Here is a 25,661-nt window from a genome sequence, read left to right as displayed (position 1 = left end):
TGTGGGCCCCCTTTTTTCCCCGGGTTTCCCCCATCCTGGGCGGGGGCGGCGGGCCCCTGCCTTGCTCCTCCCTGGACCAACCGTGGGCCGGGTGGGTGGCTGCCTGGAGTGCGGAGCGGGTCTCCCTTGGGGGGTCCTGGCTCGTACCTGGGGTTGGGGCGTGGGGATGCCCGGAACTCCTGGGTGGTGGTGGGGTGCTCGTCTGGGGCTGTGGGCGTCCTTCTCCGGTGGGTCCCTAAGTTGGGCTCTCCCGGCGTGGCGGGGGGGCTGCTTTCCTGGTTGGGCTGGGGCGGCGCTCTCTTTCCCTCCGCGCCTCCCTGCTCTCTTGCTCTGGGGGCCTCGCGGCGGTCCTGCTGGCCCTGGCCTGGGTGGCGGTCTTGGTCGCCTGGGGGGCGGTTGTTCCCTGCCTGTTCCCGTGTGGCGTTGGGGGGATTCCGGCTGCCGCTGCTGCTGGGTGTGGGGGTGGCTGGGCGCTCCTCCTCCTTCTTTTCACATTCCACCATCCATTTTAGAAGAACATAAACACTCACCTGAGCACAGGTGTTAGTTCACCTTTGCACTTATAGTTTGCATGATTGAATGAATGAAAGATTTCACAATAGTTGGTTTTATGGCATAAGTATGCGTTTGTGAACACTATCTATTTTGTGTACATGTTGACATGTGGACATTTTTGCAGCTAGCAGGTGTGTTGATAATATATGAGTGTGTCTGGACAGGCCCCGCCCTTTTTGTACTACATTTGAACCTTACCGTAATGATAAACAACCAGTAAACCTGTCTGCTCTATGCTGCTTCATGGTCTTACCCCCCCTCTCACTATCACCCCCCCCCCCTAACATCCCTCTCTCTTCTTCCCTTCTTTCCTTTTCCGTCCGGTCCAACACCAAAGATTTTCAAACATGGTTGAATTAATAAAGTGTGGCCTCATTACAAAAGGGGTTTATTCAGACATACCTTTGGTTTGTCTGAAGATGAATAACCCCTCTTGTTAAAGTAACATATGTCCAACACAAGAGGCCCTCAGCTCTCATCTGCCTGCCTAGCTGTTGGACAGGACAAGTTAAAAAAAAAAAAAAAGAAACGTTCCTGATCAAACGCCCATCTTGCTGTTGGAGGAAACTCTGACCAGAGTGTTTGCTCCCCCGAGGCATGCTGGGAGTCGGGTTTGCTCGGTTTTTAAACTTGGATGGTTGTTTGAAATGAACTGTTTAATTCCATTTTTGTGTTGCTTGGTTGCTGTTCATTTCACAAATGCATGAGAGTAAACGTGGCATCATTCAAAGAGAAGATTTTCTACAGTATGAAATCAAATACTCTACCAAACAACTGTTCTTATGAAAAGTGAATTTAATAATTGCTTTTCTTGTCTTTTTAACAGCAAAATGACTTATTTCTTTGAGAAAACTGAAATTATATTTACTAATTTAGTTTCCCTTTTTAATAATTACTTTGTTTCTACTTATCTTAATTTGCTATTTGTTTTAAAAGTCAGATAGTTTTTTTTGAAAATGTAAAAAGATGGGGGAGAGAAATATATTTTTTGTTTTAATATGGTTTCTGTAGGAGGAAAAACAAGACACAAACATTCTTAACGTTTTCCAATGCTGAAATAATGTGTAGAAAATATGTTGTAACGCCCGGCAAGTACGTCACGTACGGGAGCCAAAATCTCAAAAGTGTTTAGCTGTCAATCAACTGGCTGCGCTAGAGAACTGTCCGTGTCCCACACACTGCTGGACACGGACCAGTCTCAGAGAGGAGGAGCCAAAAAGAGAAGCTGAGAGCACAGCTTCTTACCGGCCTAGCAAACCCATTAATTTCATTTATTTTAGACACACACCACAATGAAGATTGCACAGTGGTCATCAACCTCTCTCCCTTCCACACTTACGGTGCAACATAAAGAAACAACATAACAGGAAGAATAAACTAAGGTGGAACAACAAAACTGCCATATGAAAAGAAACGTGGGCAAACAGAAATGCTCCTGCTGAGCCCTAATAAGATCATCATCCCACATCCCACAATCCCCTGCTGCTAACAGACCTAAAATGCACATGACCGCCACTACAATTTCAACATTTCCGTCAACGAAATATGGCCTTCGACACACGTATCTACCAGCAGGGCTTCTTTTATTAAATTTTTTTTTTTTTTACTTTTAGCGGAACCGCTAGGCAGGTGGCTGATGTAAATCGAATCACCGTCAGTTCTTCACAACGCAGTCCGATGGCTGTCCAGGGGTGACGTTTTGTGTCACTTTGTCGTCTGTTTAGAACACGTGAAAACATTCCTGAAAAGCAAAGACCTGAACTACCCGCAACTGGAAGATACTGTGGCTGGAAAAGCTGCACTTTTTGGTGGCTATGACTGTGACAAACCACCTAAACGAGCTGAATGAAAGTCTGCAGGCGCCGCAAATGCTTGAAGCTGTTCTGTAATTCGAGCGCAAGCTGGCTGTCATGGGGCACGCACGTTCCATTTTATTGTTTTTTTGTTCGAATCCTCAAAATAAAAATGACATCAAAAATCAGATTTCTTTATTACATTTCTTTAATTTTATTAAAGCAATGAAACATGATTCATTGATATTATAATGAAGTTAAACTTTCACAACAGAGCAGTCACGTGACGCGTCGTTCTCCGCAGAATGCACTGCAGGGCAAATAAAAATGTAATCGTTAATAATGCTCATTATGTATTTGTAACAACTTAGTCATTTTGATAGTAGGCTAATATAGCTTATATAGATACATATTGCATGTGTTGCTTTCATTATAAGACTTAAATAGGGCTTTTAATATTTTGCGGCTCCAGACATTTTTGTTTTTTTCGTCAAATTTGGCTCTTTCATCATTTTGGGTTGCTGACCCCTGTCCTGGTTCATGTGTGGGTTTTTCCGGTCTCCTCCCACAATCCGCAAACATGCTTCATAGATTCTGGGGTGACTAACTGGTGTGAGTGTGTGGTTGTGTGTCTCTTTGACGGACTGGAGGACAGTTCAGTATGAAGGTAAAAATGTGTCAACATGGACAGCTTGTAGATTGAATGTGAGAATTTGTGAGATCACCAAAAATCTGCATCTGTATGTAAAAATCTTCTGCCATAAAGTTTGACAGATAAAATCAAAACTGACATATTACCATTGTCATGTGTTCATTTAGAGTTACAACCTCAAATCGGCGATTACAACTGCTCAAATCTGCTGCTGCGTGTGCGCAAATCTGCTGTTACATTTCTTTTCAAAGATTCTTCCTGCTTAAATTCCATTATTCAAATGTTTGCAACCCTCAATTTATTTCTAGTAGAAGTTCACTCTCACATGTTCTGACCTTCCTTCACTCGGCAGGAATGTGAAAGTCAAACAGATGTCATGACGTCTGTTTTTGCTGTAAAGCCGTCCGACAGGAAGAGATGGTTTTGCGTCAGGGTAACATTCTTGACAGAGAACAAACTCCTGAGGCACGGCTCTGTTGTGAAACTGTTTTGGAACCAGTCCAAGGCAAGTGAGCCAAAAGTATTGGCTCACTTGCCTTGACTCATATGAACTGAAATGAACTAAATCAAGTGCAAAAACACGACAAAGCCTTATACTTTGAGACAGTTTGAACATTTTAAATATAAAAACTCAGTGATGGACAGATCACCAGAACATAAAAGCTGTTCTTTTGATAAATATTTTATACATTAAAACAATTCAATAAATTACAATACAAACAATACAAAACACAATTTTACAAAATAAAATTCAAATATGCCAGGGGAGCATACATATTAAATATATTTTACATAAAAAAATTCATGTTTCTGCAACTTTCATATAGACATACAGCTTTCTGATTAAGACTCTTGGAGATGTTACTAATATACATTTCAATTTGTTTCATTAAAACAGGGAAAAAAATTGAAGATGAAGAAAATTTACATTTATGTATATAAAATTTGCCAAAAATAATAATAAGATTAATTATGAGTTTTTTATTTGAGTCCAAATTTTTATTATGAAAGCCAAAAATTATATGTTCAAACTTTAGATTAAAGTTGGGGTGAATGCGATTTCTAATAAATTGTAAACATTTTTTCCAAAAGATTCTAATTATAGCACAATTCCAAAAAAGATGGTTAATTGTTTCTGGATATTCTTTGCAAAAAATACAGTTAGGGTCAATTGTTTTAATGTATTTTAGCATAAATTGATTGGTGGGGTAAATTTTGTGAATTATTTTAAAAGATACTTCTTTCATTTTATTATTTATCATAAATTTTTGGGTGACACTCCATCCTTTCTTCCAGATACTGTCGGGAACAAAACGTCTCCAGTAGGTTTTAGTACACGGTACAGAAATGACGTCCCTTTGAAACAACACACGTATTTTTTTGTTGTTATTCTTGTGTGTGGGGGTAAAACAAATTTTTCCTGTGGTGGTGGCAGTTGCATCCATAGAGGGCATTTCTTCATTCGTAGCAGTTGTTTTAAACATTTGGCATATTTCTTTGGAAACAGCATCAAACACAATGGCATACTCTTTAGGAGTCACAGCCAGATTATATTTAGCGTTGAATTCAGTAAAACTTAATAAATGCCCGTTCGTGTCAAAAAGTTGGCTCACCACTAGAATTTTTTTCTCAAACCAATGTGGAAAAAATAAAGATTTATTCTTGTATAATAAATATTTGTTGTTCCAAATAAAGAAGTTATGGGGAGAGAAATTATGTTTGTATAGAAGTGCCCATGCAAGAAGAGCTTGTTTGTGGAATGCTGATAGTTTAGCTGGTATTTTCTCAACATTGTAATGACAAAGGAGAAGAAAGTTAAGGTTGCCTAAGTTTGAAAATATAAAATGGGGAAATATATTCCAAATTGAAGTAGGATTTTTTAGGTAAGATTTGATCCAGTTTATTTTAAATGTGTTATTTAGGGTTATAAAATCAAGAAGTTTAGTCCTCCATTCTCGTACGAGTTCATTACCACAGATTTTTTTAAATAATGTATACGGTTTTTCCAGATAAAGTTAAATAAAATTTGGTCAACAGATTTTAATGTTTGATTGTCTACGTACAGAGATAATGCAGAGTAAGTGAGTCGAGAGATTCCCTCTGCCTTTGACAGCAGGACTCTTCCTTTTAGGCTCAGGTCTCTTTGAAGCCATAAGTTAAAACGTTTTCTGGTTTTCTCTATTACGGGACTAAAATTTAAAGAACTTCTCTCTAGTTCGTTTTTGGTGATGGTAATCCCTAAATATGTTACACTTTCTTTGATGGGGATTTCACATATGGATCCTGTTTGATCATTTTTGATAGATATTAATTCACATTTTTTAATGTTAAGATGAAGTCCAGAGACATTAGAAAAAGCTTTTATTAGATTTAGTGCTCGAGGAATTTGACTGCTATCTTTCAAAAAAAGGGTCGTATCATCAGCTAATTGGCTAATAAGAATCTCTTTACCAAAGACAGAGATGCCTTTCAAATCATTAATAGTTATGTAATCTGCCAGAGTTTGAGTGGCTAATAAAAATAGATACGGCGAGATGGGGCAACCCTGTCGAATTCCTCTTTTAATATTAAAACGGGGAGAAGTACCATATTTTAGTTTTACTGAGCAGTTAGCATTACTGTATAACAGTTTTATTGCATCGCAAAAATAAGAGCCAAAACCGAATTTGTGAAGGCAGCTAAAAAGAAATGTGTGATTAATTGAATCAAAAGCTTTATAGAAGTCCAAAAAAAGAATGTAACTTTCATCTGTTATTAAATGTGAATAATCTAAAATATCTAGTACAAGCCGGATGTTATTAGAAATATGTCTTCTGTGCATAAATCCTGACTGGGTTTCTCCAATTACAGAGTCCAAGGCTGATTTCAGTCTGTGAGCAAATACAGAGGCAATAATTTTATAATCATTATTCAATAAACTGATCGGGCGCCAGTTATCAATATTGAGAGTGTCTTTTTTGGGTTTTGGGAGGAGAGTGATCACTCCTTGATTCAGTGTTGGAGGAAGAGTGCCTTGGCGAAGGCTTTCTAAGAAGACCTGCGTTAAAAAAGGAGCAATTGAGATACTAAATTGTTTGTAAAATTCCCCAGTTAATCCATCTGGTCCAGGAGATTTGTTATTTTTCAGTTTTTTATAGAAGTCAGTATTTCGTTAACAGTGACAGGGGAGTCACAGATTTGACGTTCAGAGGGATTAATAGATTGTGAATTAATGTTATCTAAAAACTGTCGGGGATTGTCAGTGGAATCATTAACAGCATAAAGTTTACTATAGAAAGAACTAACAAATTTAGCAATAACAGAGGGGTTTGAGTTTAGTTGGCCATCAATATTTAACTGGTGTAGTGTATTTGATTTAGCACGATGCTTTTCTAATTGGAAGAAGTAAGAAGAATTGCTTTCACCCTCTTCCAGCCATTTTAGTCGAGATCTGACAAATGCGCCTTCAGCACGATTTTTATAAATCTCATCCAGTTTATTTTGTAAAGAATTTAAGTTAATTTTGTCATCTTCAGATTGATTTACTGGACATATTTGAGATAATCTTGTTATGTCATTTATGACTTTATCCTATTTTTCCTTCCTGGACTTATTTAAATTAGAACTAAGTTTCCTAAGGTAGTTTGCAATATCATATTTGAATAATTCCCAGTTATTACTATAAGAGTTTTCAGCTACAGCTTTTTCAAAGTAATATGAGACACTTTCAGAAATTTGTTTTTCCACGATAGCAAGCTTAAGTAGAGAATTGTTAAGGATCCAATATGCTTTTTTAATTCTAGATTTATTTTGGTTTAATTTAATGGAAATCTGTATTGCTTTGTGATCAGTAAGAGGAGAAGGAAAAATATCAATATTAATGTCATCTGTATCTAAACAATCAGAAACAAGCCAATAATCTATACGAGACTGGTGGGAGCCATTTTTGTTGCTCCATGTAAAACTTGATTTTGTTGGGAATTTCTCTCTCCAAGGATCTTTTAAATTAAATTTTTGGATAAATGAGAGAAGTTCGGCATTAGGATTATCAGTTTGTGGTGGCCATCTATCCAGTTGGCAGTCTAACACCATATTCAGGTCTCCTCCAATGATAATAATTGCATTGGGATATTTGTTTAAACATTCTATTAAATCATTTTCTACTATAGATAGGAGTTGAGAGTTGTCACGTTTTGCATTGTAACCGTATACATTAATTACTATAAAAGTCTTTTTTTCATAGGCCAAGGCCATACAGATAAAATGACCCTCAGTGTCACATTTATGTGAAAGAATGTCACCTTCAAATTTATGTTTTACCGTAAGAGTGCCAGCTGAGTGCTGACTACCATGAGAGAGGAAAATGTTATCACCCCATTGAGATCTCCAAAAATTGGTATCATCTTTTGTAGAGTGAGACTCTTGAAAAAAGAAAAAATCTGTGTTTAACTTTTTGGCAAACAAGAAAAGAGCTTTACGCTTTGTAGCATTTTTTAACCCCCTGGCATTCAATGAACCTAAAGATAAAGACATAACAAAGAGAAGATGATAAAGTAAGAACTTTAGTTGGTGAGCTGTGTTGCATCAACCAGTGTGCTAAAAATAAATAAAAAATAGGAAAATAAATGTTCAATTTTTACATTTACGCTAATGTAAAATTCAAATGGATGAAAAAATATGCTGAATTAAACACATTCAGGCTCAAATATAAAGTGACTTGAACTTATGAACCAGAAAAACCTGACGACCATATTAAGATATTAACATGAATGGCCAATTTTCAATAAAGTTAGATTGCAAACCGCTAGAGAACAAAAAGATGGATGAGCTGATATCGTCGGGTAGACAGTCCAGTGTTTAGGTCTCAGGCAGGCCGACTTCTATACCATTGATATATGCTCGAGGACCGACGTAGTACGCTGTTTTCCCTTCTCGTCTGGCTGCCTCAATCATTGGCCACAGCGCCGCTCTTCTCTCGCGATCTGCCGCACAGAGATCTTTGGTGAAGTGGAGATGGCGCTCTTTCAGAAAAGAGCTGTTTTTCGCAGCTTTCCACACGGCGTCTCGGAGGGTTCTGGAGGTAAACTGTACGATGATTCCTCTGGGTTTCCTTTCATTTTCCTTCATTTTTCCCAACCGGTGAACAACGTCAATCACGTCAGGCAGTTTGCTTTTAGCTTCAGGAAAAACACTCTGGCAGATTCGGATGGTTTCCTTCTTTACATCTTCTTTGGCCACAGTCTCTGGTACTCCGTACAGTTTTAGATTCCAGCGTCTCGAGTAGCGCTCGGACTCAATTAGTCTTTCTTGTAGCTGGAGGATGGTGGCGCCATCTTTGTTTGTTTTCCTCTCAATTACGTCAAGTCTCTTCTTTAAATCTTGGATTTCACCGAAAGCAAAGTCAACTGATTTCTTAAGGTCTTCAATTTTAAGTGAGTTGGTATTAATCAGTTGTTCCAAGCTGTCAAAGCGAGTGTTGATCAGTTCTGATAAAACAGCTACGATTTCCTGGTTGCCGTCAACACTTTTCTCACCTTTGCCTTTGGGAGTTGCAAACAATGCCTTCTTGAGCGCAGGTTCTTTGCAAGGTGTTCCGTCCTCTGAGAGAGGTAAGGGAGGGAATTCTTCCTCTCCACACATATCTTGGTCGTCAGGAACTTTAACGTAGTCATGATCCGCCTTGCCCGAGTCACAGCCGCTAGCAGTTGTGTTGTTAGCATTAGCCAAACTTTTATTTTTTTGCTTTGAGCTTCATTTTCTATCTCGGGAATCCATTTTAGGAGCAGTAAACATTCAGGGTGTTCAGGGTCAGCAGAAAAGATTATTCAGCGTTTAAGTTGCTAATTTTCCAAAGTAATAATAACTTTTTAGCGCAGCTGGATGAAAAGGAGCGTCTGCTCAGGCTGCCATTTTGGTTCGCCCTCACAATACATGCATACTATAAATTGAAAATAGTAAACAGTACGTCATGTTTCCCAGCATGCTTAGCGGCCAATCATTGGTCTTGTTGTTAAACCTTGGTCACAGGGACACGGTGATTGGCCAATGATTGGCCGCTAAGCATGCTGGGAAACATGACGTACTGCTATTGTTGTTATGCTACGAGCTAAAGGTAAGTGCATTAGGCGAAGCAGCCAGCTTAATATATTTTTCAGATTTTCATCGAGACAATAACAGATCGACCATTTTTGCTTTTATTTTTACCCCTATTGAATGCTCACAGAGACACGGAAGTAGCGGCAGGAAGCGGCTTTTGCAGCAAGATGACCAGAGGGCGTACCAGATCATCATGTGAATGAACGTGAATACGATGGATGCTTTTGTGCTTTTTAAAATAAATAAATCTGTTCTCTAAACATCCTCCGTGTCTTCAATGCAATGTAATGAGACACACACAGACAGAAATGTCAAGGTATCTGCTGTAAATCTATGACGTAAATTAATAACAGGATATGATCGGCTAGTCAGTTAGCATGTAGCCTAATAGCCTTCGAATGTAAAGCAACTGCTAAAGTTAATAAAAGACAAGTCCTGAATATTTTTATTCCTATTCGACCCTAAACTACAATATCAGCTGTCTGTCAACCGACCAGCCAGTTGCCCAAACGCCGTCATACATCAAAGAGCTCTGCGGCGGCGCTAGTAGTAGCCTAGCAGGAGCTATCGTATGACAAAGCAGCCTAGTTATCATAAATCTTTTGATATTTTTCTTATATTCATTGAGACAGTAATAAAATGATCATTTCTGTTTTTTATGTTCCTTTTTTGAACGAATATGGGTCACAGAGACCCAGAAGTTACCGCTGAAAGCGGCTTCTGCCAGAGGAGACAGAGGGAGACAGAGAGCATATCCGCGTGAATGACTTATGACGTGAACAATTATTGCGTTCGATCGGATTAATTATTGCGTTCGAGCGACATAATTATTGCGTTTGCACAAATTAATAATTTCGGGGGAACGGAATAGTATCTTGTGGGAACGGAATAGTATTTTGTGCGAACGAGATAATAATCTGTGGGAACAAGCGATATTTTTATATCTTAATGTCAGGACACGGGCTCCGTACACAGGTCTGACACAGATTCAAAATCTTTGATTTATTCTGCAATGTTCATCACAGAAACACTTCAAATGTGAGAAACAGGATGTAAAAAGAGAATCCAGGATTAGGGTCATCTCCCACAAACTAGCAGGACTTCTTGACATCTTTGAGATTTGACATCGCCTGTCCGTCCTGGGGGAGGATCCCTCCTTCATGTGGACACCCCTGAGGTTTCTGCGTTTTTTTCCAGAATTGGTTTCTCTAGGAGTTTTTCCTCACCGAGAAGGAGGGTCTAAGGGCAGGGATGTCCAGTTTAATAACACAGTCTGATTAGTTTAGCCATTACCTATTGTATTTTATGACTGATTTCATTTTTATTACACAATTACCGGTATGTCCATTGAGTCCATTGAGACCACTGTTGTTGTGGGTTATACAAATAGAATAGAATTGAATTGAATTCTGTACTCTGCTTTTGGACAATTATTCTGTAAATTGAAGAAACACTGAATGCATTGCACTGCTTGTCAGGTTTTTGATCTGTGACAAAAGTAATAAAATGAACATTTCCTTGCTAGCAGACTACAGGCAGACATACAGTTGGTAATGTGATGGTTTAGAGCAAACGCAAAATCATGGGGGAATATCTTTCACAACTTTGCACTCTGAAAAACCTGAAGGGTTAGACTTTTATTCATTCTTTCATTGCAATATTTTCTGAGATCAGTCCATAAATTTTATGACTATTATCTGCAAAAAACAAGACTTTCCTCATAATGACCGCAGTCACTTTTCCCATCGTTAACATGGCGACGAAAGTTGACTGGTGCCATGAGAAAGATAGAAGCTCCCTACCGATTTCAGAAGGATGGTGGTGTGGTAGGTGGTCGGTGGAGTCAATAAATTAATATAATCCAAGAGAATGGTCAGGCTGGAAGACAAGAAAAAAAAACAAGTGGAATACAAATACAGGCAAAGACAAAGTTCTTTTTAAGGTCTGATTTTTTTTTTAACAACCAAGGTGATGCGGATGGATTGCAGGTGTGTCGGGGTCCCCAACAGTAATCCAGTACTCCTGTGGAGACAGAAGAACCAGTAGAAAATAACCAGAGGATGGGACCTGCTAAACCAGAACTCTGGGAGTATTGTTGGGGAACGTCAGGAAGCCGGAGGTGGACCGTGTGAGCTCCATGATTACCTTCTCCCATAAATCCACGTTTTTCTGTTGGGTTTGAGCGGGACAAACATCAATGAAAGAACTTTGAACCGCGGTGAAATTCCAGACATTCCTCCGACCTCTACAGTGACTGTTTGTCATCACAAAGTCAATCATTTCCATCCTGGCAGCTGATGGGATCCAAAGCTCAGCCACTCTATTTGTGTCCGTTTGTGTCTGATGTCAAAGACTTTAAAGTTTTAAAAAGATCTGTGAGTCACACATTTTTCCTTTAATCTTCTCCAGTTGAATTCCAACTACGGCGATTTTTCTAAGTGTTTGCATTTCACATGATACATTATCAGCAGACACTTTCATGGCCTGATGCTGCCTTCTGCTGCAACAAACACACAGTTTTAGTGTCAACGTTAAGCCAAAGAGTTTGGGAGAAAATAAAGTTGTTCCTCCTGCTCTTCAGTGACTGAACAGAACATCATTCACTGTCCTAAAATGACCCCTAAAGAGGATCATCTTCATTCCTTTTCAGAATAAAAAGCTCGTTCAAAGCGACTGCTCAAAGTGGGAAAGACGTCTGTTTTCAGCAGCAGAGTTACGTTCTAGCTGCACCAATGCTGTGTCACCAAAAGAGAAAACTGCACATTTTACAGCTGTAAACAGAGCTGAGAATCTAAGCCCCGCCTCTTTTCCTGTTACTTTTTTAAGGCACATTTCTATTTTCAGCTCCTCATTTGTTCTAAAAATAGATCCTAACTTAAGCCCCTCCCCGAGCTGGGAATTTCCAGACAGCAGGTGTTTAGTATTTCAGCCGTGAGTGCTTGCACACACTCCATCTCCAAGACGTGCAGACGAGCCTCTTCAGCTCTGTCACAGAGACGCTCGGACATCAGAAGCACGATGACAAACAGCAAAGCGTGCCTGGCAGCGGCTCTGTGCTCCCTCCTCTTCCTCTCCACCTTCCTCAGCAGCGCCCATTCAGGTGAGTCCATGCTCTGTGACCAACAATCCTTCAGACTGATTCCCAGGACTGTGTTCATCAGTGTCTGTGTGTTGACAGCCAGCTGCTGCTTGAGCTACAGCAGGCGCCGGCCGCCCTGCAAACTCCTTCTGGGCTACAGCATCCAAACCATCACCGGTTCCTGCGACCTGCCCGCCGTCATGTGAGTGAGAGCAGGCAGCAGCTTCACTGCCTTCAGACCCTCAGGGCAGGTTTTTGAAGATGAAACTTCAGAGAAACCAGTTGAGGACAGAAGCAGAGATGTGCAGAGCATTCATGTGACTGTGGTCTTCCTCCACAGTCTCCACCTTCCAGGGAAGTTCCTGTGTGCAGATCCCAGCATGAGATGGACCCAGAAGCTCCAGCTCTGTGTGGAGTGAGTAGAAAGGCCTTTCTTTGCTTTGCATGGTGCTGGGATGCTTGGCTGTTCATTCAACTCCTCTCATGTTTCTTGTAGGGAAAGGAAGAGGAAGGCTGCTCAGGTCCTCAACACCTCTGCAGACTAGAGTTCACAACTCAGCGGTCTGGAGGAAAGCTTCCCCGGCAGCTCTGCAGTTTTCTGCTGGCTTCAGCGCAGACATCCAGGAGCTGGAGTGGGACCCTTCCCTATTTCTGTTCTGTTTTATAAACAGAGAAGTGTAGTGTTCGAATACACAGTTGGCTTAAAGACTCACTAAAAACTTTGTGCTGAGATTTGTCCGCTCCGGCGTCTCTGTGCTCTAAGATCAAGTAAGAAAGAACTTTGTTTGTAAAAAGTGACCTTTGTGTTTGTAAAAGATTTTAATAAAGAATCCTTTTAGTAAAATGTTGTGTCTTTGTGATGTTTGGAGACAGCAGATGGCGAGATGAACCTTCTTCCGTGAAAAAAATGAAGTTCCACGTGATAAACATAGAGACTCTGACGACAAACAAACCTAAAAAAGACTTCTAACGTCTCCATTTGAAAAAGCTTCCTTTTGACTCTTGTGACGTTGGATTGATCACATTGTGCCAAAAATACAGCTTCATGGTTGGATGTTTTTTTCAGTGGTACATAAATCTAAAGGATGCTGAAGAAAATGTTCTGTGGGCCGGCTCCGTATTGATCCACACAAGAAATGTGGAACTTTTCCGGTTTCCAGAGCTGTTAACAAAACCTCTGACAGGTTTAGTAATGATACAGAGAGAGGGAACAAAGCCCGGCATCGGCTTTCTGCGCTCCTCTTTCCCACGACACTGGACCATAATGGTTTTGTGAGAAAAGGTCTGCCACTGACCTGGGTCTGAGGCTACTCTCCCTTCTTCGAGTTTTGGTTCAAACTGTTGAAGTGTCATTTTATGTCCTGGATTTCCCAGATTTCAGCGTCTCTTTGAAGTCGAGCTTTTATGTCAAAAGAAACTTCATTGTCTGCAGTTTCAGCTTTCAGTGGTCATTGTTCTTTATTTCACATGTTAGCCTGAACATCAGCGTGCTGAAAGCAGACTTCTATGCACCATGATCAGCGTCTGTCAGGAATTTCCAAATCAAAACACTGAATGTGTTCGATTTTACAATTGGAGGATTTTCACCAACAAAAAAATAAAATGAAGAAAACAAAGAAAATAAAGGATATATTGACAAAACTGAGGACAGCTAGTCGTTAATTGACTGGATAAAATGGAAAAGTAAAAGAATATAAAGAAATACACAAATACAAATACACACACGCGAATACAACTACACACACACTGGCACAAATACACACATACATACAGACACACACACACAGGTACAAATACACACACACGTACAGACACACACACACCGGTACAAATACACACACAGGTAGAAATACACACACACATACAGACACACACGTACACACACACACACACGTACAGACACACACACACAGGTACAAATACACACACATACACACGTTGGTTAAAAGAGAGGTGAAAACAAGAGCTGAGCTGTCAATCAACTGGCTGTGCTGGAGAGCTGTCCGTGTCCCATACACCGCACAACTCTGAACAGTCTCAGAGAGCAGGAGGCAGAAAGAGAAGCTGAATGTGATCCCTCTTTTCCGGCATTAAGCTAATTTATCTTAAACACCTACAACATTGAGCATCGCACATGGGACATCACCCTCTCCCCTTCCCACATTGATGGTGCAACAAAAAGAAACAAACATAACAGGAAGAATTAACTAAGGGTGGAACAACAAAACTCTCATATGAAAAGAAACGTGGGCAAAAAGAAACTCCCATGCTCAGCCCTATTTTGACCAGGAGATCTCATCCCACAATCCCGTGCTGCCAGCAGACCCAACGTGCACGTGACCGCCACTACATTATGTAACCTCTTTAACAAGAAAACATCCAAAATACATTCAACCATGTAATGATGGTTCCAAACCTCCACCTCCATCAGGGAGTCTGTAACAAGCCTGGGCAGAACCGGCCTTCATCCAGGTCATCTCCGCTTTGCAGGGCACGCCTCAGTTTCTCCCAGAACACCTGTGGGTTTTGGGCTCGCGCCCAGCTCAGGTAGGTTTGCCTCTTCAGCAGCCTCCTCATGCGATGGTACGGAGAAAGCTGATTCAGTGGAATTTCCTCCAGGAAGATTAAGATCAGAACGTCTTTTTGGTCATCAAAGAGACGAAAGCTGGAGAAAAGATGAAGCAAAGCAGGTTCAGCTAAAACAAGAGTCCTAAGAGTGGAAATGCACTCAACAACAAAATGATATGAAGAATGAGACAGAAAAGCAGCAGGACGCTGCCAAAAAGACTTTGATATTTAAACAAACCACAGGAGAAACATCCGATATAAGAAAACTCTTTTATGGTGACCCATAATCGACCCAAAAAACTGTTTCTTTGGTCCAAACTAAACTAAAACGCCAAAACACACAGTAGCAGCAAAAAGAAGATCCTGAACAGCAGCAGCAGCTTCCGTTAGGACGGATGTTACCTGGCTGCTTTGGGTTCCCCGGACCCTGTACCCGCGGTGGAGTTGTTGTTTCTTTTTATCTGCTACGACCACTTGCCACAAGGTGGCGTTGTTGGCAGGATCCCTTAAAGTATCTGGCCAAGACGTGTGTTCCAAGTTTTATTCCATTTTAGCTTTTTTTTAATGGTTTATTTGTTCGTGTATTTATATTTTCTTTTTTCTTTAACATAAGCCAAACAAAGCAGCAGTGGGCTTCTTTTAAGGAGTGCCCAGTGTTGTATTTTGAAGGTCTATGGTTGCTGTTTTACAGTGTTTGTATTTATGATGGAGGAACAATTTCAACAATTAAGGGATTTTGTTGCCCAATTAACTGCTGAAAATGAGAGGTTGAGTCAGGAGCCAGATGTAGATTTGCCTGGTCCTAGCAATGCATCCAACTCAGCTGCGGTACCAATGACCCCCACTTCTGCCACTGTAGTGGAGAGGTTGATATATGTTCCTAGAGACCAGAAATGCCCCACGTTTAGGGGGAGAACAGGCTTAAGCCTATCAGAATGGCTCGAAGAAGTACATGCTTGTTTGAGGGCACGACACTTGAACTTATCTGACCAAGCTTTTATTTTATTTGATCACCTGGAAGGAGAAGCACGTGAGGAGATCAATTTCTGCCCCCGCTGTGAGCGAGAGGATCCAGCTAGAATCATAGCCGTCTTACAGGAAGTCTATGGATCCACAGAGTCATATGTGGCTTTACAGGAAGCTTTCTTTTCACAACGGCAACAGGAGGATGAAACCCTGCAGGAATTTTCCTTGGCTCTAATGAGCCTGATGGCTTCTGTTAAGGCATGCGCACCTAATGAAGTTCCAAATGCAGGGGTTTTGTTGCGTGACCAATTTATTGAACATGTTTTGGATGGTAACTTGCGTCGGGAACTGAAGCAGTTCGCTCGGAGACAGCCCACCACTACAATGCTGGCGGTCAGGGGGGAGGCAATCAGGTGGGAGCGTGAGGGGGTGCCAGGTGAAGGACGAAACCAAAGTCATTCTGTCCCTCAGTGCTGGGTTTCCAAAATGGTGTCTGGAGTAACCAGATGGTGCTAGACCAGCCCCAGGATTCCGCATTAAGTGACATTATGGGGATGTTGAAACTGCAGCAACAGCAGATCAGTCAGCTAACCCAAAACCTCTCCCTCTTGCAGAACTCCAACAACACCTGACCTTAAACCCGTAGCTAGGTAGGGTGTAGACGGTGTCAACAGCTGGGACACTACGCACAAGACTGTGATGGTGTCCGGGTGGTCAAGCCAGCAAGAAAGCTGGACAGGCGGCCCAATCTGGTCCCTCGGCGGAAAACTAGTGCCCACTAAGTTGCAGAGCCAAAACTCGGTGGTGCAGTTGGTAGCTCAAGTGTGGCTTCAGGTGACCATGTAGAGGTGCCAACACTCATGTCGTCCTGCCCCTACCTGAATGTAACCATGGGGGGTAGTTGTGTGCCGGACAAACCGGGCCCTCCAAAAACATTTATGGTCAGGGTGCGTGGCCGGAGGGCTCATTGGATTCCTGGTGGGACAATGAAATTTATTGCTGCCTTCTTTTCACGTTCCACCACCCATTTTAGAAGAACATAAACACTCACCTGAGCACAGGTGTTAGCTCACCTTTCCACTAACAGTTTGCATGACTGAATGACTGAAATATTTCACACTAGTTGGTTTTAAGGCACAAGTATGCGTGTGAACACTATCTGTTTTGTGTACATGTCGACAGGTGGACATTTTTGCAACTAACAGGTGTGTTTAATACATTTCAGTGTGTGTGTGGACAGGCTCCGCCCCTTTTTTTGTTTTGTTTTTTTGTTTTTTACTACATTTGAACCTTACCATAATGATTAACAACCAGTAAACTTGTTGCTTTATGCTGCTTCATGGTCTTATCCCCCTTCCCCTCCTATTATCACCCTCCTACCCCCCCCTCTCTCTAACGTCCCTCTCTCTTCTTCCCCTCTTTCCTTTTCCGTCCGGTCCAACACCAAAGATTTTCAGACATGATTGAAATTAATAAAGTTTGGCCTCAATTACAAAAGGGGTTTATTCAGACATACCTTTGGTTTGTCTGAAGATTAATAACCCCTCTTGTTAAAGTAAAATATGTCCAACACAAGAGGCCCTCAGCTCTCATCTGTCTGCCCAGCTGTTGGACAAGACAAGTTAAAAAAAAAAAAAAAAAGAAATTTATTGCTGCCACTTGACATTGATCAGCCCAACCTATCACCTTTGTCTGCAGAGGAGCAGACAAACATCCCAGAGCGCTTCTGGGATGTTATGCATCTGTCTTTGCAGCACATGAGAGGGTGATTTTGGCTGTACAGAGCTGATCACCCACCAGATTCCTCTGCTGGATAATGTCCCGGTTAGGCAACGCTACCGGCGCATCCCACCTTCCGATTATGAAGGTGTGAAGGAACACATTAATCAGCTGTTGGAATCCCAGGTAATTAGTGAAAGCAGCAGCCCATATGCCTCCCCAATCGTGCTTGTAAGGAAAAAGGATGGCAGTCTCCGTATGTGTGTGGACCACTGTCAGCTGAAACACAAAACCAGGAAGGACGCATTCCCTCTTCCCCCTTTAGACTCGATGGTCTGGGCCCGCTGGTTTTCCACCGTAGATTTGGCCAGCGGTTACAACCAGGTCCCAGTCGCAGAGGAAGATAAGGCCAAAACAGCATTGTGCACTCCATTTGGTCTCTTCGAATGGAATTGCATGCCTTTCGGACTCTGCAATGCCCCTAGCACCTTCCAGCGCCTCATGCACTGGCTCTTCGGGGATCAACAGTGCAAATAATTGTTTTTGTACTTGGATGATATTGTGGTGTTTTCATCCACAGTTGATCAGCATTTGGAGAGGCTGGAGGTGGTGCTTGAACGGTTGCAGAGGGAGGGGTTGAAGGTTAAGCTGAGTAAATGTGCCTTCTTTCAACGGCAGGTACATTACCTGGGGCATATGATCGCAGCCAAAGGGGTGTCCACAGACCCCACCAAGGTTGAGGCGGTGGCCAAATGGAAACCCCTGATCCATGCACCAACTGCGGTCATTTCTTGGGTTTGCCAGACACTATCGGCGGTTTGTGGAGGGCTTTGCGAAGTTGGCTTTGTGAAGTGGGCGACAACAGTGGAGGCTCAATTGGGGCGTGTTCGGATTTAGTTTATATTTTGTTTTGTTTTTTCCACGTTTGTGCATGCCACAGAGTGAGGGGTTTTCTGTTTTATTTTATGTTGCCAATCTCCTCCACGTTGGTCTGCCCAGTGCTCCGTTGGTAAGCCTCGGCCCCCGAAGGGTTGTTTCTTTTTATCTGCCACGATAATTTGCCACATGTAGTTTACATTCACATGTCCTTTAGAGCAGCGGTCCTCAACTTCCGGGCGGCGGACTGGTACCGGTCCATGGGTCATTTGGTTCAGGGTCGCACAGAAAGAATAAATAACTTACATGACTTCCGTTTTAGTTATTTCAGAATGTGAAAGATGTTTTATTTTGAGAAATCCCCCGATTCTCTGTTCCATCCGTCTATGTTACTCTTGACGCAGGCCAAGGCACTCTTCTCGGTCACCTGATGGGTTACCGCTAAAATAAAACCCAGGAACCAGCAAAATGAATAAAAAACAAACGTCTATGGAAAGTTTCTTTGCCAAGTGGAAAAGGCCCATCCAGGAGACAGAAGAGAAGCCTACCACTACCAAAAAAAGAAAGCTGCATTTAATAGACAGTACTTCATTTTAGAACCATGAGTGTGGGATGGGGAGAGAAGGATGACACCCTCTGCCACGTACGATGTCATGCCTGTCAAAATAAATGCACAGAATATGTCATGTCACAACCTTGTTCCTCCATCGTAGCATTTCTACAACAATATTCCCCCACGTCTGAAACAGCGGTCCGTGAAAACTTTCCATGACGTCCTACCGTGAACGTAAACGTGATCGGCTAAACGACTCGAGCCTCTAGAAAGAAGAAGTGTTGCTTTGATCTGCCTCAAACAGGAAGTGAGTCAAAGCAGAGGTTCTCCAATCCCAGGTAATGAAGAAGTGTGGAGAATTAAAGACCAGAAATCAGTTGTCTACTTCCATCAGACGCACAGTAAGTAAGAGGAACTTTAATGGAATAGAAAAAGCATTTAAATTTATTTTGGGTTTATATGGGTTTCTTTTGTCTTTTCTGTGAAGTTTTTATGGTGAGTTTCTTCATCAGGGCATTGTGACTAAATATTTTTGAAGATGGGATTGGAAAAGGTCCTAAATAAGTCCAGAAGTGAGTCAAAATATTCTTTGGCTAGCTTTTTGCTCCTGTTGGCGTGCATGGTCATTCCTGTGGGAGGATTCGCGCTCAAGAACTGCCATGTCAGCAGGAACACAGCTTTATGTCACAATGAAAAACTCAATGCTGTTCCCCAAGACGTTCCCAAAACGGTCACCAGTTTGGATTTATCTGGAAACAAACTTTCAAGGATCAGACGCGCAGATTTTTCCCACGTTCCTCATCTGATCCAGCTGGACCTCAACAGGAACTACATTCTACAAGTGGACAGGTTTTCTTTTTCTAACTTAACCTCCCTCCAGAAGTTAAACTTAAACCACAATAAGCTTGATAAGCTGGACTCAAACGTCTTTCATGGACTGTGGAGCCTGACAGAACTGAGAATTGCTCATAATAAGATAAAAGTTGTGTCTTCCACCTCCTTTCAGTCGTTGTCAAGCTTAAGGTTTTTGGATATTTCCTACAACAAGCTGCAAAATCTTACAAACGCAAATATGATCCTGGAGCAGCTGCCACAGCTGCAGGAGCTCGTCATCAAACAGAATAATTTGACACACTTTTATTCGTGGGAGCTGACCAACACATCTGTCCAACTTCATGCTGTTGATTTGAGTTTAAACCCCTTTCAGGACTTTAGGATTACCGCAGATGTTTTCCCAAATCTATTGCGTTTCAGCATCGGATTGAATAAGAGAAAACCGTTAAAGTGGGATGTGAAAAAGACATTTATGCGGCGAGTTTCCTCTCTGGACATCAGCCAGCTTCACCTGACTCTCAGTGACATGAGATCATTGTTCCAAGCTGTGAACCAGACGCTGACCTTACTGAGGATGAATGCCATGAAACAGAACCCAAACAAGCTCATCAACCTGTCATGCTCCATCCCAAGCATGTCTACTCTGCAGTTCAGACGAAACAAGCTGAGACGCATTGAAGCCCGACTTTTGGAGCTGTGCACCAATGTGACCGAGCTGGATTTGGCAGACAATGACATTCAGGCCATTTCTGAGGACGCCTTCAAGTGCCTTCCACATCTGAAGACTTTGACTTTGAGTGGGAACAAGCTTCCTTTTGTTCCATCTGCCACCCGGAATCTTCCAGGACTTTACAAGCTGGATCTGAAAAGCAACAGCATCAACAGGCTCCAATGTCAAGATTTCGCCAATCAGACAGAGCTCAGAATCCTCTACCTCCAAAACAACTCCATCTCGAATCTGAAAGATTGCGTTTTTGAGGATTTGGTGCGACTGGAAATCCTGAAACTACAGAGCAATAAAATAATCAAGTTAAACAATGCTTTCAAAAGACACCTGCCAAATCTGAGATTCCTTTATTTGAGTAACAATCAGCTTGCTATGATTGAAAAAGAGGAGTTCAAAGGTTTGCGTTCCCTTCAGAACCTATCCTTACACCAAAATAATTTAGGGGACTTGAATGAAATGAGTTTTTATGGATTAAAAAATCTTATCCACATGCAGCTAAAGGCCAACAACATTCAAAAAAACGATCTGGACTCTGGGGCTTTTAATGCTCTAGTCAGTCTAAAACTATTGGATTTAAGCAACAACCATGTCCAATACAAGAGTGAACATCCGTGTAAAGCACCTTTCTCCCACCTGTCCCACTTGGAGGATTTCATTTTCTCTGCTCAGCGCTTCCGACTTAAGTCTCACCTGCCTGTCAACTTCCTGCAGGGTTTGACAAACCTCCTGCACTTTGACACCAGGAGCACTCAGCTGGTGTCCCTGCACAAAGACACATTTAACCATACGCCCAAGATGGAAAATCTTCTGATCAGCTCAAACGACCTAAAAGCCCTCTCACCAGAACTGTTTACTCCAATTCCAAACCTAAAGAGTCTCTACATATCAAGGACACAGCTGTCTTCTCTGGATTTCTTCATAGATGCCAACCTGAAGAAGCTGGAATTCCTGCAGGCGAGAGGAAATCAGTACTCTGACATCACAGAAGAGGTCATATTGTCTCTGCCCGCTCTGAGTTATGTGGATCTTCAGGGTAACACCTTCACCTGTGACTGTAACAATGCTCAGTTCCTCCGCTGGATCAAAACCAGCAATCAGACTCAGTTCTATGATGCTTATAACTTTTTGTGCAGAAATCCTCCAAGCTTTAAAGATAAGAAGCTGCTCAACTTTGACCCTTCATCCTGCATGGTGGACACTGGTTTCATCTGCTTCGTGTCCACCACATGTTCTATTGTCGGTCTCATGTTGGCCTCCATAATGTTCCATTTCATGAGATGGCAGCTGGTCTACTCCTATTATCTCTTTTTGGCTTGGCTCTATGACTCCAGACATCAGAACAAACGATCCACAAACCAGTACGATGCTTTTATCTCCTACAACAACCACGATGAGCCCTGGGTGATGGACGAACTTCTGCCAAAACTTGAGGGAGAGCAGGGATGGAGGCTGTGCTTGCACCATCGCGACTTTGAACCAGGTAAGACCAGCAAGATCCCCTTCAGCAGTTTCTACATTTCACTTTGATGAACTGGGGAAAAACCTGTGGGAACTGAAAAATCAGAAAATTCTAGAATGTAATCTTACGAGTTTCTTATAATAATTTACATCTCAAATCTAAGACCTTCTCCTAGAAATTGACTTCCCTTGTCAGAAGTTGTATTCCTTAAGGTGCTAAATTTCTTCTTTTCTACCTTTTTTTTCTCTCTTTGATATTTAATTTTCTTGTGAATGAAATTTTTACTCAAATTTGTGTTTTCATTAAATTCTTGATGTTTTCGAAAGAATTCAGATGTTTCTCCTTTCAGGGCAGTTATAGCCGTATAAGTGAAAATGAAGTGGTTACATTTAACAAAACGGAAGCGGTCACCATAAAAGGAAGTGAAAGTGTGGCAGCGTGGAGGATTCTGCTAATACTCTTTTTTTTAATTGTAACCCAGGCCTTAAAAAGTCCTAATGAACTATTTTAGACTTATTCATGAGTTTTGTTTGTCTGATCTCTTGAATCAAGAAACATCTGGACTAAAGATCTGAACAAAAGTACTAAATGTGAGTTTTAAAAAAGGTAGAAAATTGCTGTACAGGCTTCACTTAAGGTGAGAGTTTATGATCCAACAGTCAGGAAGAGACTTTTGGGCAAACATGGATCCATTGAGAGTTCAAAGACACTGCTGATGAACTAGAACACAGGGGAACATCTGGATCAACATGAACCTCTGGACTGACGTTCTGATGAGACACTAGAGGAAAATTCTTAAAGGAAGGAGAGCTTCACCAAACATTTGGTCTCAAACTGACTAGACTTTCATAAAAATTAGATGTTGGAGCAGCCTTCAGACATGGTGGGAGTAGTATGATGGTCCATATGATGCTATAACTGTAGTAACTTAGAAGTGTGTTCCAGGAATTCAGGAAAATGCCCTCCATCTTTTTTCTTTAACTTTGCAGAGAAGCAATGATCCACATTTTAATAAAAACATAGAACTTTTAGTCATAAGTCAAAGTAACATGTCATTCCCAATAAAAGTCTTGATGAAATGCAAGTGCAAATGCTTTTGACTAGGGGTGCTGTTTCGCAATTTCATTTAGATTCTGACCCACAAACAGCTTGGCATTTCACAACGATGTAGATTTGAAGTGACTTTACAATGAATTTAAAGCAAACCTTGTATTGAAATGTCATTGAATTGTAAATTACAAAATACATTATTTAAAAAGTGACATTAAAAAAACAATGATAATTTCAAATGCAATTTATTTTCTCTTTTCTGTAACCCTTGTGCTATCCTAGGCACTTTAACATTGGGAGTTGGGTCATCTAGACCCACTAGACAGAGCTCTGAACCTTTTTTCTTCAATGATTTGTGATCTTCACTGGTGTCCATGGATTACATGAAATCTTTCCACCTTTATTCACCTTTGTCATGGTAGGGGGAACACCTCAATGGAAGGGGGGGGGGGGGGGTTATAGGATAGCACAAGGGTTAAACATTAATTGAGAAGGATTAGTGAAAAAGGCGTGTATAGATTGTATCTGAATGTGGTCTAAAGCAGGGGTCCCCAACCTTTTGAACGCCATGGGCCGGTAGGACGTCATAGAAAGTTTTCACGGACCGGTGTTTCAGACGTGGCGGACAATTATTGTAGTAATGCTACGATGAACGAGGAACAGGGTTGTGACATGACGTACTCTGTGCATTCTCACACTCATGGTTCTAAAATGAAGTACTGTCTATAAAATGCAGCTTTCTTTTTTTGGTAGTGGTAGGCTTCTCTTCTGTCTCCTGGATGGGCCTTTTCCACTTGGCAAAGAAACTTTCCAAAGATGTTTGTTTTGTATTCATTTTGCTAGTTCCTGGGTTTTATTTTAGCGGTAACCCATCAGGTGACCGAGACGAGCGCCTTGGCCTGCGTCAAGAGTAACATAGACGGATGGAACAGAGAATCGGGGGATTTTTCAAAACAAAACATCTTTCACATTCTGAAATAACTAAAACGGAAGTCATGTAAGTTATTTATTCTTTCTGTGCGACCCTGAACCAAATGACCCACGGACCGGTACCAGTCCGCCGCCCGGAAGTTGAGGACCGCTGCTCTAAAGGACATGTGAATGTAAACTACATTGAAGCTGCAGGTTCTGACTTCACTGAACTCTGCTCCCGCAGGCAGACCGATATTAGACAACATCACTGATGCCATTTATGGAAGCAGGAAGACCATCTGCGTCATCAGCCGCAGATACCTGGAGAGTGAATGGTGCTCCAGAGAGGTTCAGGCAGCCAGGTAACATCCGTCCTAACGGAAGCTGCTGCTGCTGTTCAGGATCTTCTTTTTGCTGCTACTGTGTGTTTTGGCGTTTTAGTTTAGTTTGGACCAAAGAAACAGTTTTTTGGGTCGATTATGGGTCACCATAAAAGAGTTTTCTTATATCGGATGTTTCTCCTGTGGTTTGTTTAAATATCAAAGTCTTTTTGGCAGCGTCCTGCTGCTTTTCTGTCTCATTCTTCATATCATTTTGTTGTTGAGTGCATTTCCACTCTTAGGACTCTTGTTTTAGCTGAACCTGCTTTGCTTCATCTTTTCTCCAGCTTTCGTCTCTTTGATGACCAAAAAGACGTTCTGATCTTAATCTTCCTGGAGGAAATTCCACTGAATCAGCTTTCTCCGTACCATCGCATGAGGAGGCTGCTGAAGAGGCAAACCTACCTGAGCTGGGCGCGAGCCCAAAACCCACAGGTGTTCTGGGAGAAACTGAGGCGTGCCCTGCAAAGCGGAGATGACCTGGATGAAGGCCGGTTCTGCCCAGGCTTGTTACAGACTCCCTGATGGAGGTGGAGGTTTGGAACCATCATTACATGGTTGAATGTATTTTGGATGTTTTCTTGTTAAAGAGGTTACATAATGTAGTGGCGGTCACGTGCACGTTGGGTCTGCTGGCAGCACGGGATTGTGGGATGAGATCTCCTGGTCAAAATAGGGCTGAGCATGGGAGTTTCTTTTTGCCCACGTTTCTTTTCATATGAGAGTTTTGTTGTTCCACCCTTAGTTAATTCTTCCTGTTATGTTTGTTTCTTTTTGTTGCACCATCAATGTGGGAAGGGGAGAGGGTGATGTCCCATGTGCGATGCTCAATGTTGTAGGTGTTTAAGATAAATTAGCTTAATGCCGGAAAAGAGGGATCACATTCAGCTTCTCTTTCTGCCTCCTGCTCTCTGAGACTGTTCAGAGTTGTGCGGTGTATGGGACACGGACAGCTCTCCAGCACAGCCAGTTGATTGACAGCTCAGCTCTTGTTTTCACCTCTCTTTTAACCAACGTGTGTATGTGTGTGTATTTGTACCTGTGTGTGTGTGTCTGTACGTGTGTGTGTGTGTGTACGTGTGTGTCTGTATGTGTGTGTGTATTTCTACCTGTGTGTGTATTTGTACCGGTGTGTGTGTGTCTGTATGTATGTGTGTATTTGTGCCAGTGTGTGTGTAGTTGTATTCGCGTGTGTGTATTTGTATTTGTGTATTTCTTTATATTCTTTTACTTTTCCATTTTATCCAGTCAATTAACGACTAGCTGTCCTCAGTTTTGTCAATATATCCTTTATTTTCTTTGTTTTCTTCATTTTATTTTTTTGTTGGTGAAAATCCTCCAATTGTAAAATCGAACACATTCAGTGTTTTGATTTGGAAATTCCTGACAGACGCTGATCATGGTGCATAGAAGTCTGCTTTCAGCACGCTGATGTTCAGGCTAACATGTGAAATAAAGAACAA

General features: G+C 41.7%; 2 protein-coding genes and 1 long non-coding RNA gene across 3 annotated transcripts; 2 read left to right on the top strand and 1 right to left on the bottom strand.

Annotated features, from left to right (window-relative positions):
• Positions 1-10,062: 10,062 nt before the first annotated feature.
• Positions 10,063-11,026, bottom strand: LOC111946678. Its single transcript, XR_002872410.1, has 2 exons — positions 10,878-11,026; positions 10,063-10,314 (listed from the first exon to the last, which is right to left on the bottom strand). It is a non-coding gene; the product is annotated as an uncharacterized LOC111946678 (long non-coding RNA).
• Positions 11,027-11,698: 672 nt separating this feature from the next.
• Positions 11,699-12,998, top strand: LOC111946677 (C-C motif chemokine 20-like). Its single transcript, XM_023950372.1, has 4 exons — positions 11,699-12,175; positions 12,254-12,356; positions 12,495-12,569; positions 12,651-12,998. The coding sequence occupies exons 1-4, from the start codon at positions 12,094-12,096 to the stop codon at positions 12,697-12,699; spliced, it is 309 nt and encodes a 102-aa protein (XP_023806140.1). The 5' UTR covers positions 11,699-12,093; the 3' UTR covers positions 12,700-12,998.
• Positions 12,999-18,963: 5,965 nt separating this feature from the next.
• On the top strand, positions 18,964-25,293 carry LOC101169168 (toll-like receptor 13). Its single transcript, XM_004085014.4, has 3 exons — positions 18,964-21,877; positions 24,063-24,180; positions 24,486-25,293. The coding sequence occupies exons 1-3, from the start codon at positions 19,375-19,377 to the stop codon at positions 24,721-24,723; spliced, it is 2,859 nt and encodes a 952-aa protein (XP_004085062.2). The 5' UTR covers positions 18,964-19,374; the 3' UTR covers positions 24,724-25,293.
• Positions 25,294-25,661: the final 368 nt, after the last annotated feature.

The sequence above is a fragment of the Oryzias latipes genome, chromosome 20 (genome assembly GCF_002234675.1).
Source record: "Oryzias latipes chromosome 20, ASM223467v1".
Lineage (NCBI taxonomy): Eukaryota > Metazoa > Chordata > Actinopteri > Beloniformes > Adrianichthyidae > Oryzias > Oryzias latipes.
The sequence above is the reverse complement of the archived record's forward strand: the minus strand, read 5'-3'. Positions and strand labels throughout refer to the sequence as shown.

Bases quoted from the DNA above. Each gene is read 5' to 3' on its own strand.
- LOC101169168 (XM_004085014.4), top strand. From the start codon at position 19,375: ATGGGATTGGAAAAGGTCCTAAATAAGTCCAGAAGTGAGTCAAAATAT. The intron at 21,878-24,062 runs GTAAGACCAGCA...CTGCTCCCGCAG, and splicing joins CCATCGCGACTTTGAACCAG to GCAGACCGATATTAGACAAC. The intron at 24,181-24,485 runs GTAACATCCGTC...TCTTTTCTCCAG, and splicing joins AGAGAGGTTCAGGCAGCCAG to CTTTCGTCTCTTTGATGACC.
- LOC111946677 (XM_023950372.1), top strand. From the start codon at position 12,094: ATGACAAACAGCAAAGCGTGCCTGGCAGCGGCTCTGTGCTCCCTCCTC. The intron at 12,176-12,253 runs GTGAGTCCATGC...GTGTGTTGACAG, and splicing joins CCTCAGCAGCGCCCATTCAG to CCAGCTGCTGCTTGAGCTAC. The intron at 12,357-12,494 runs GTGAGTGAGAGC...CTTCCTCCACAG, and splicing joins TGCGACCTGCCCGCCGTCAT to TCTCCACCTTCCAGGGAAGT.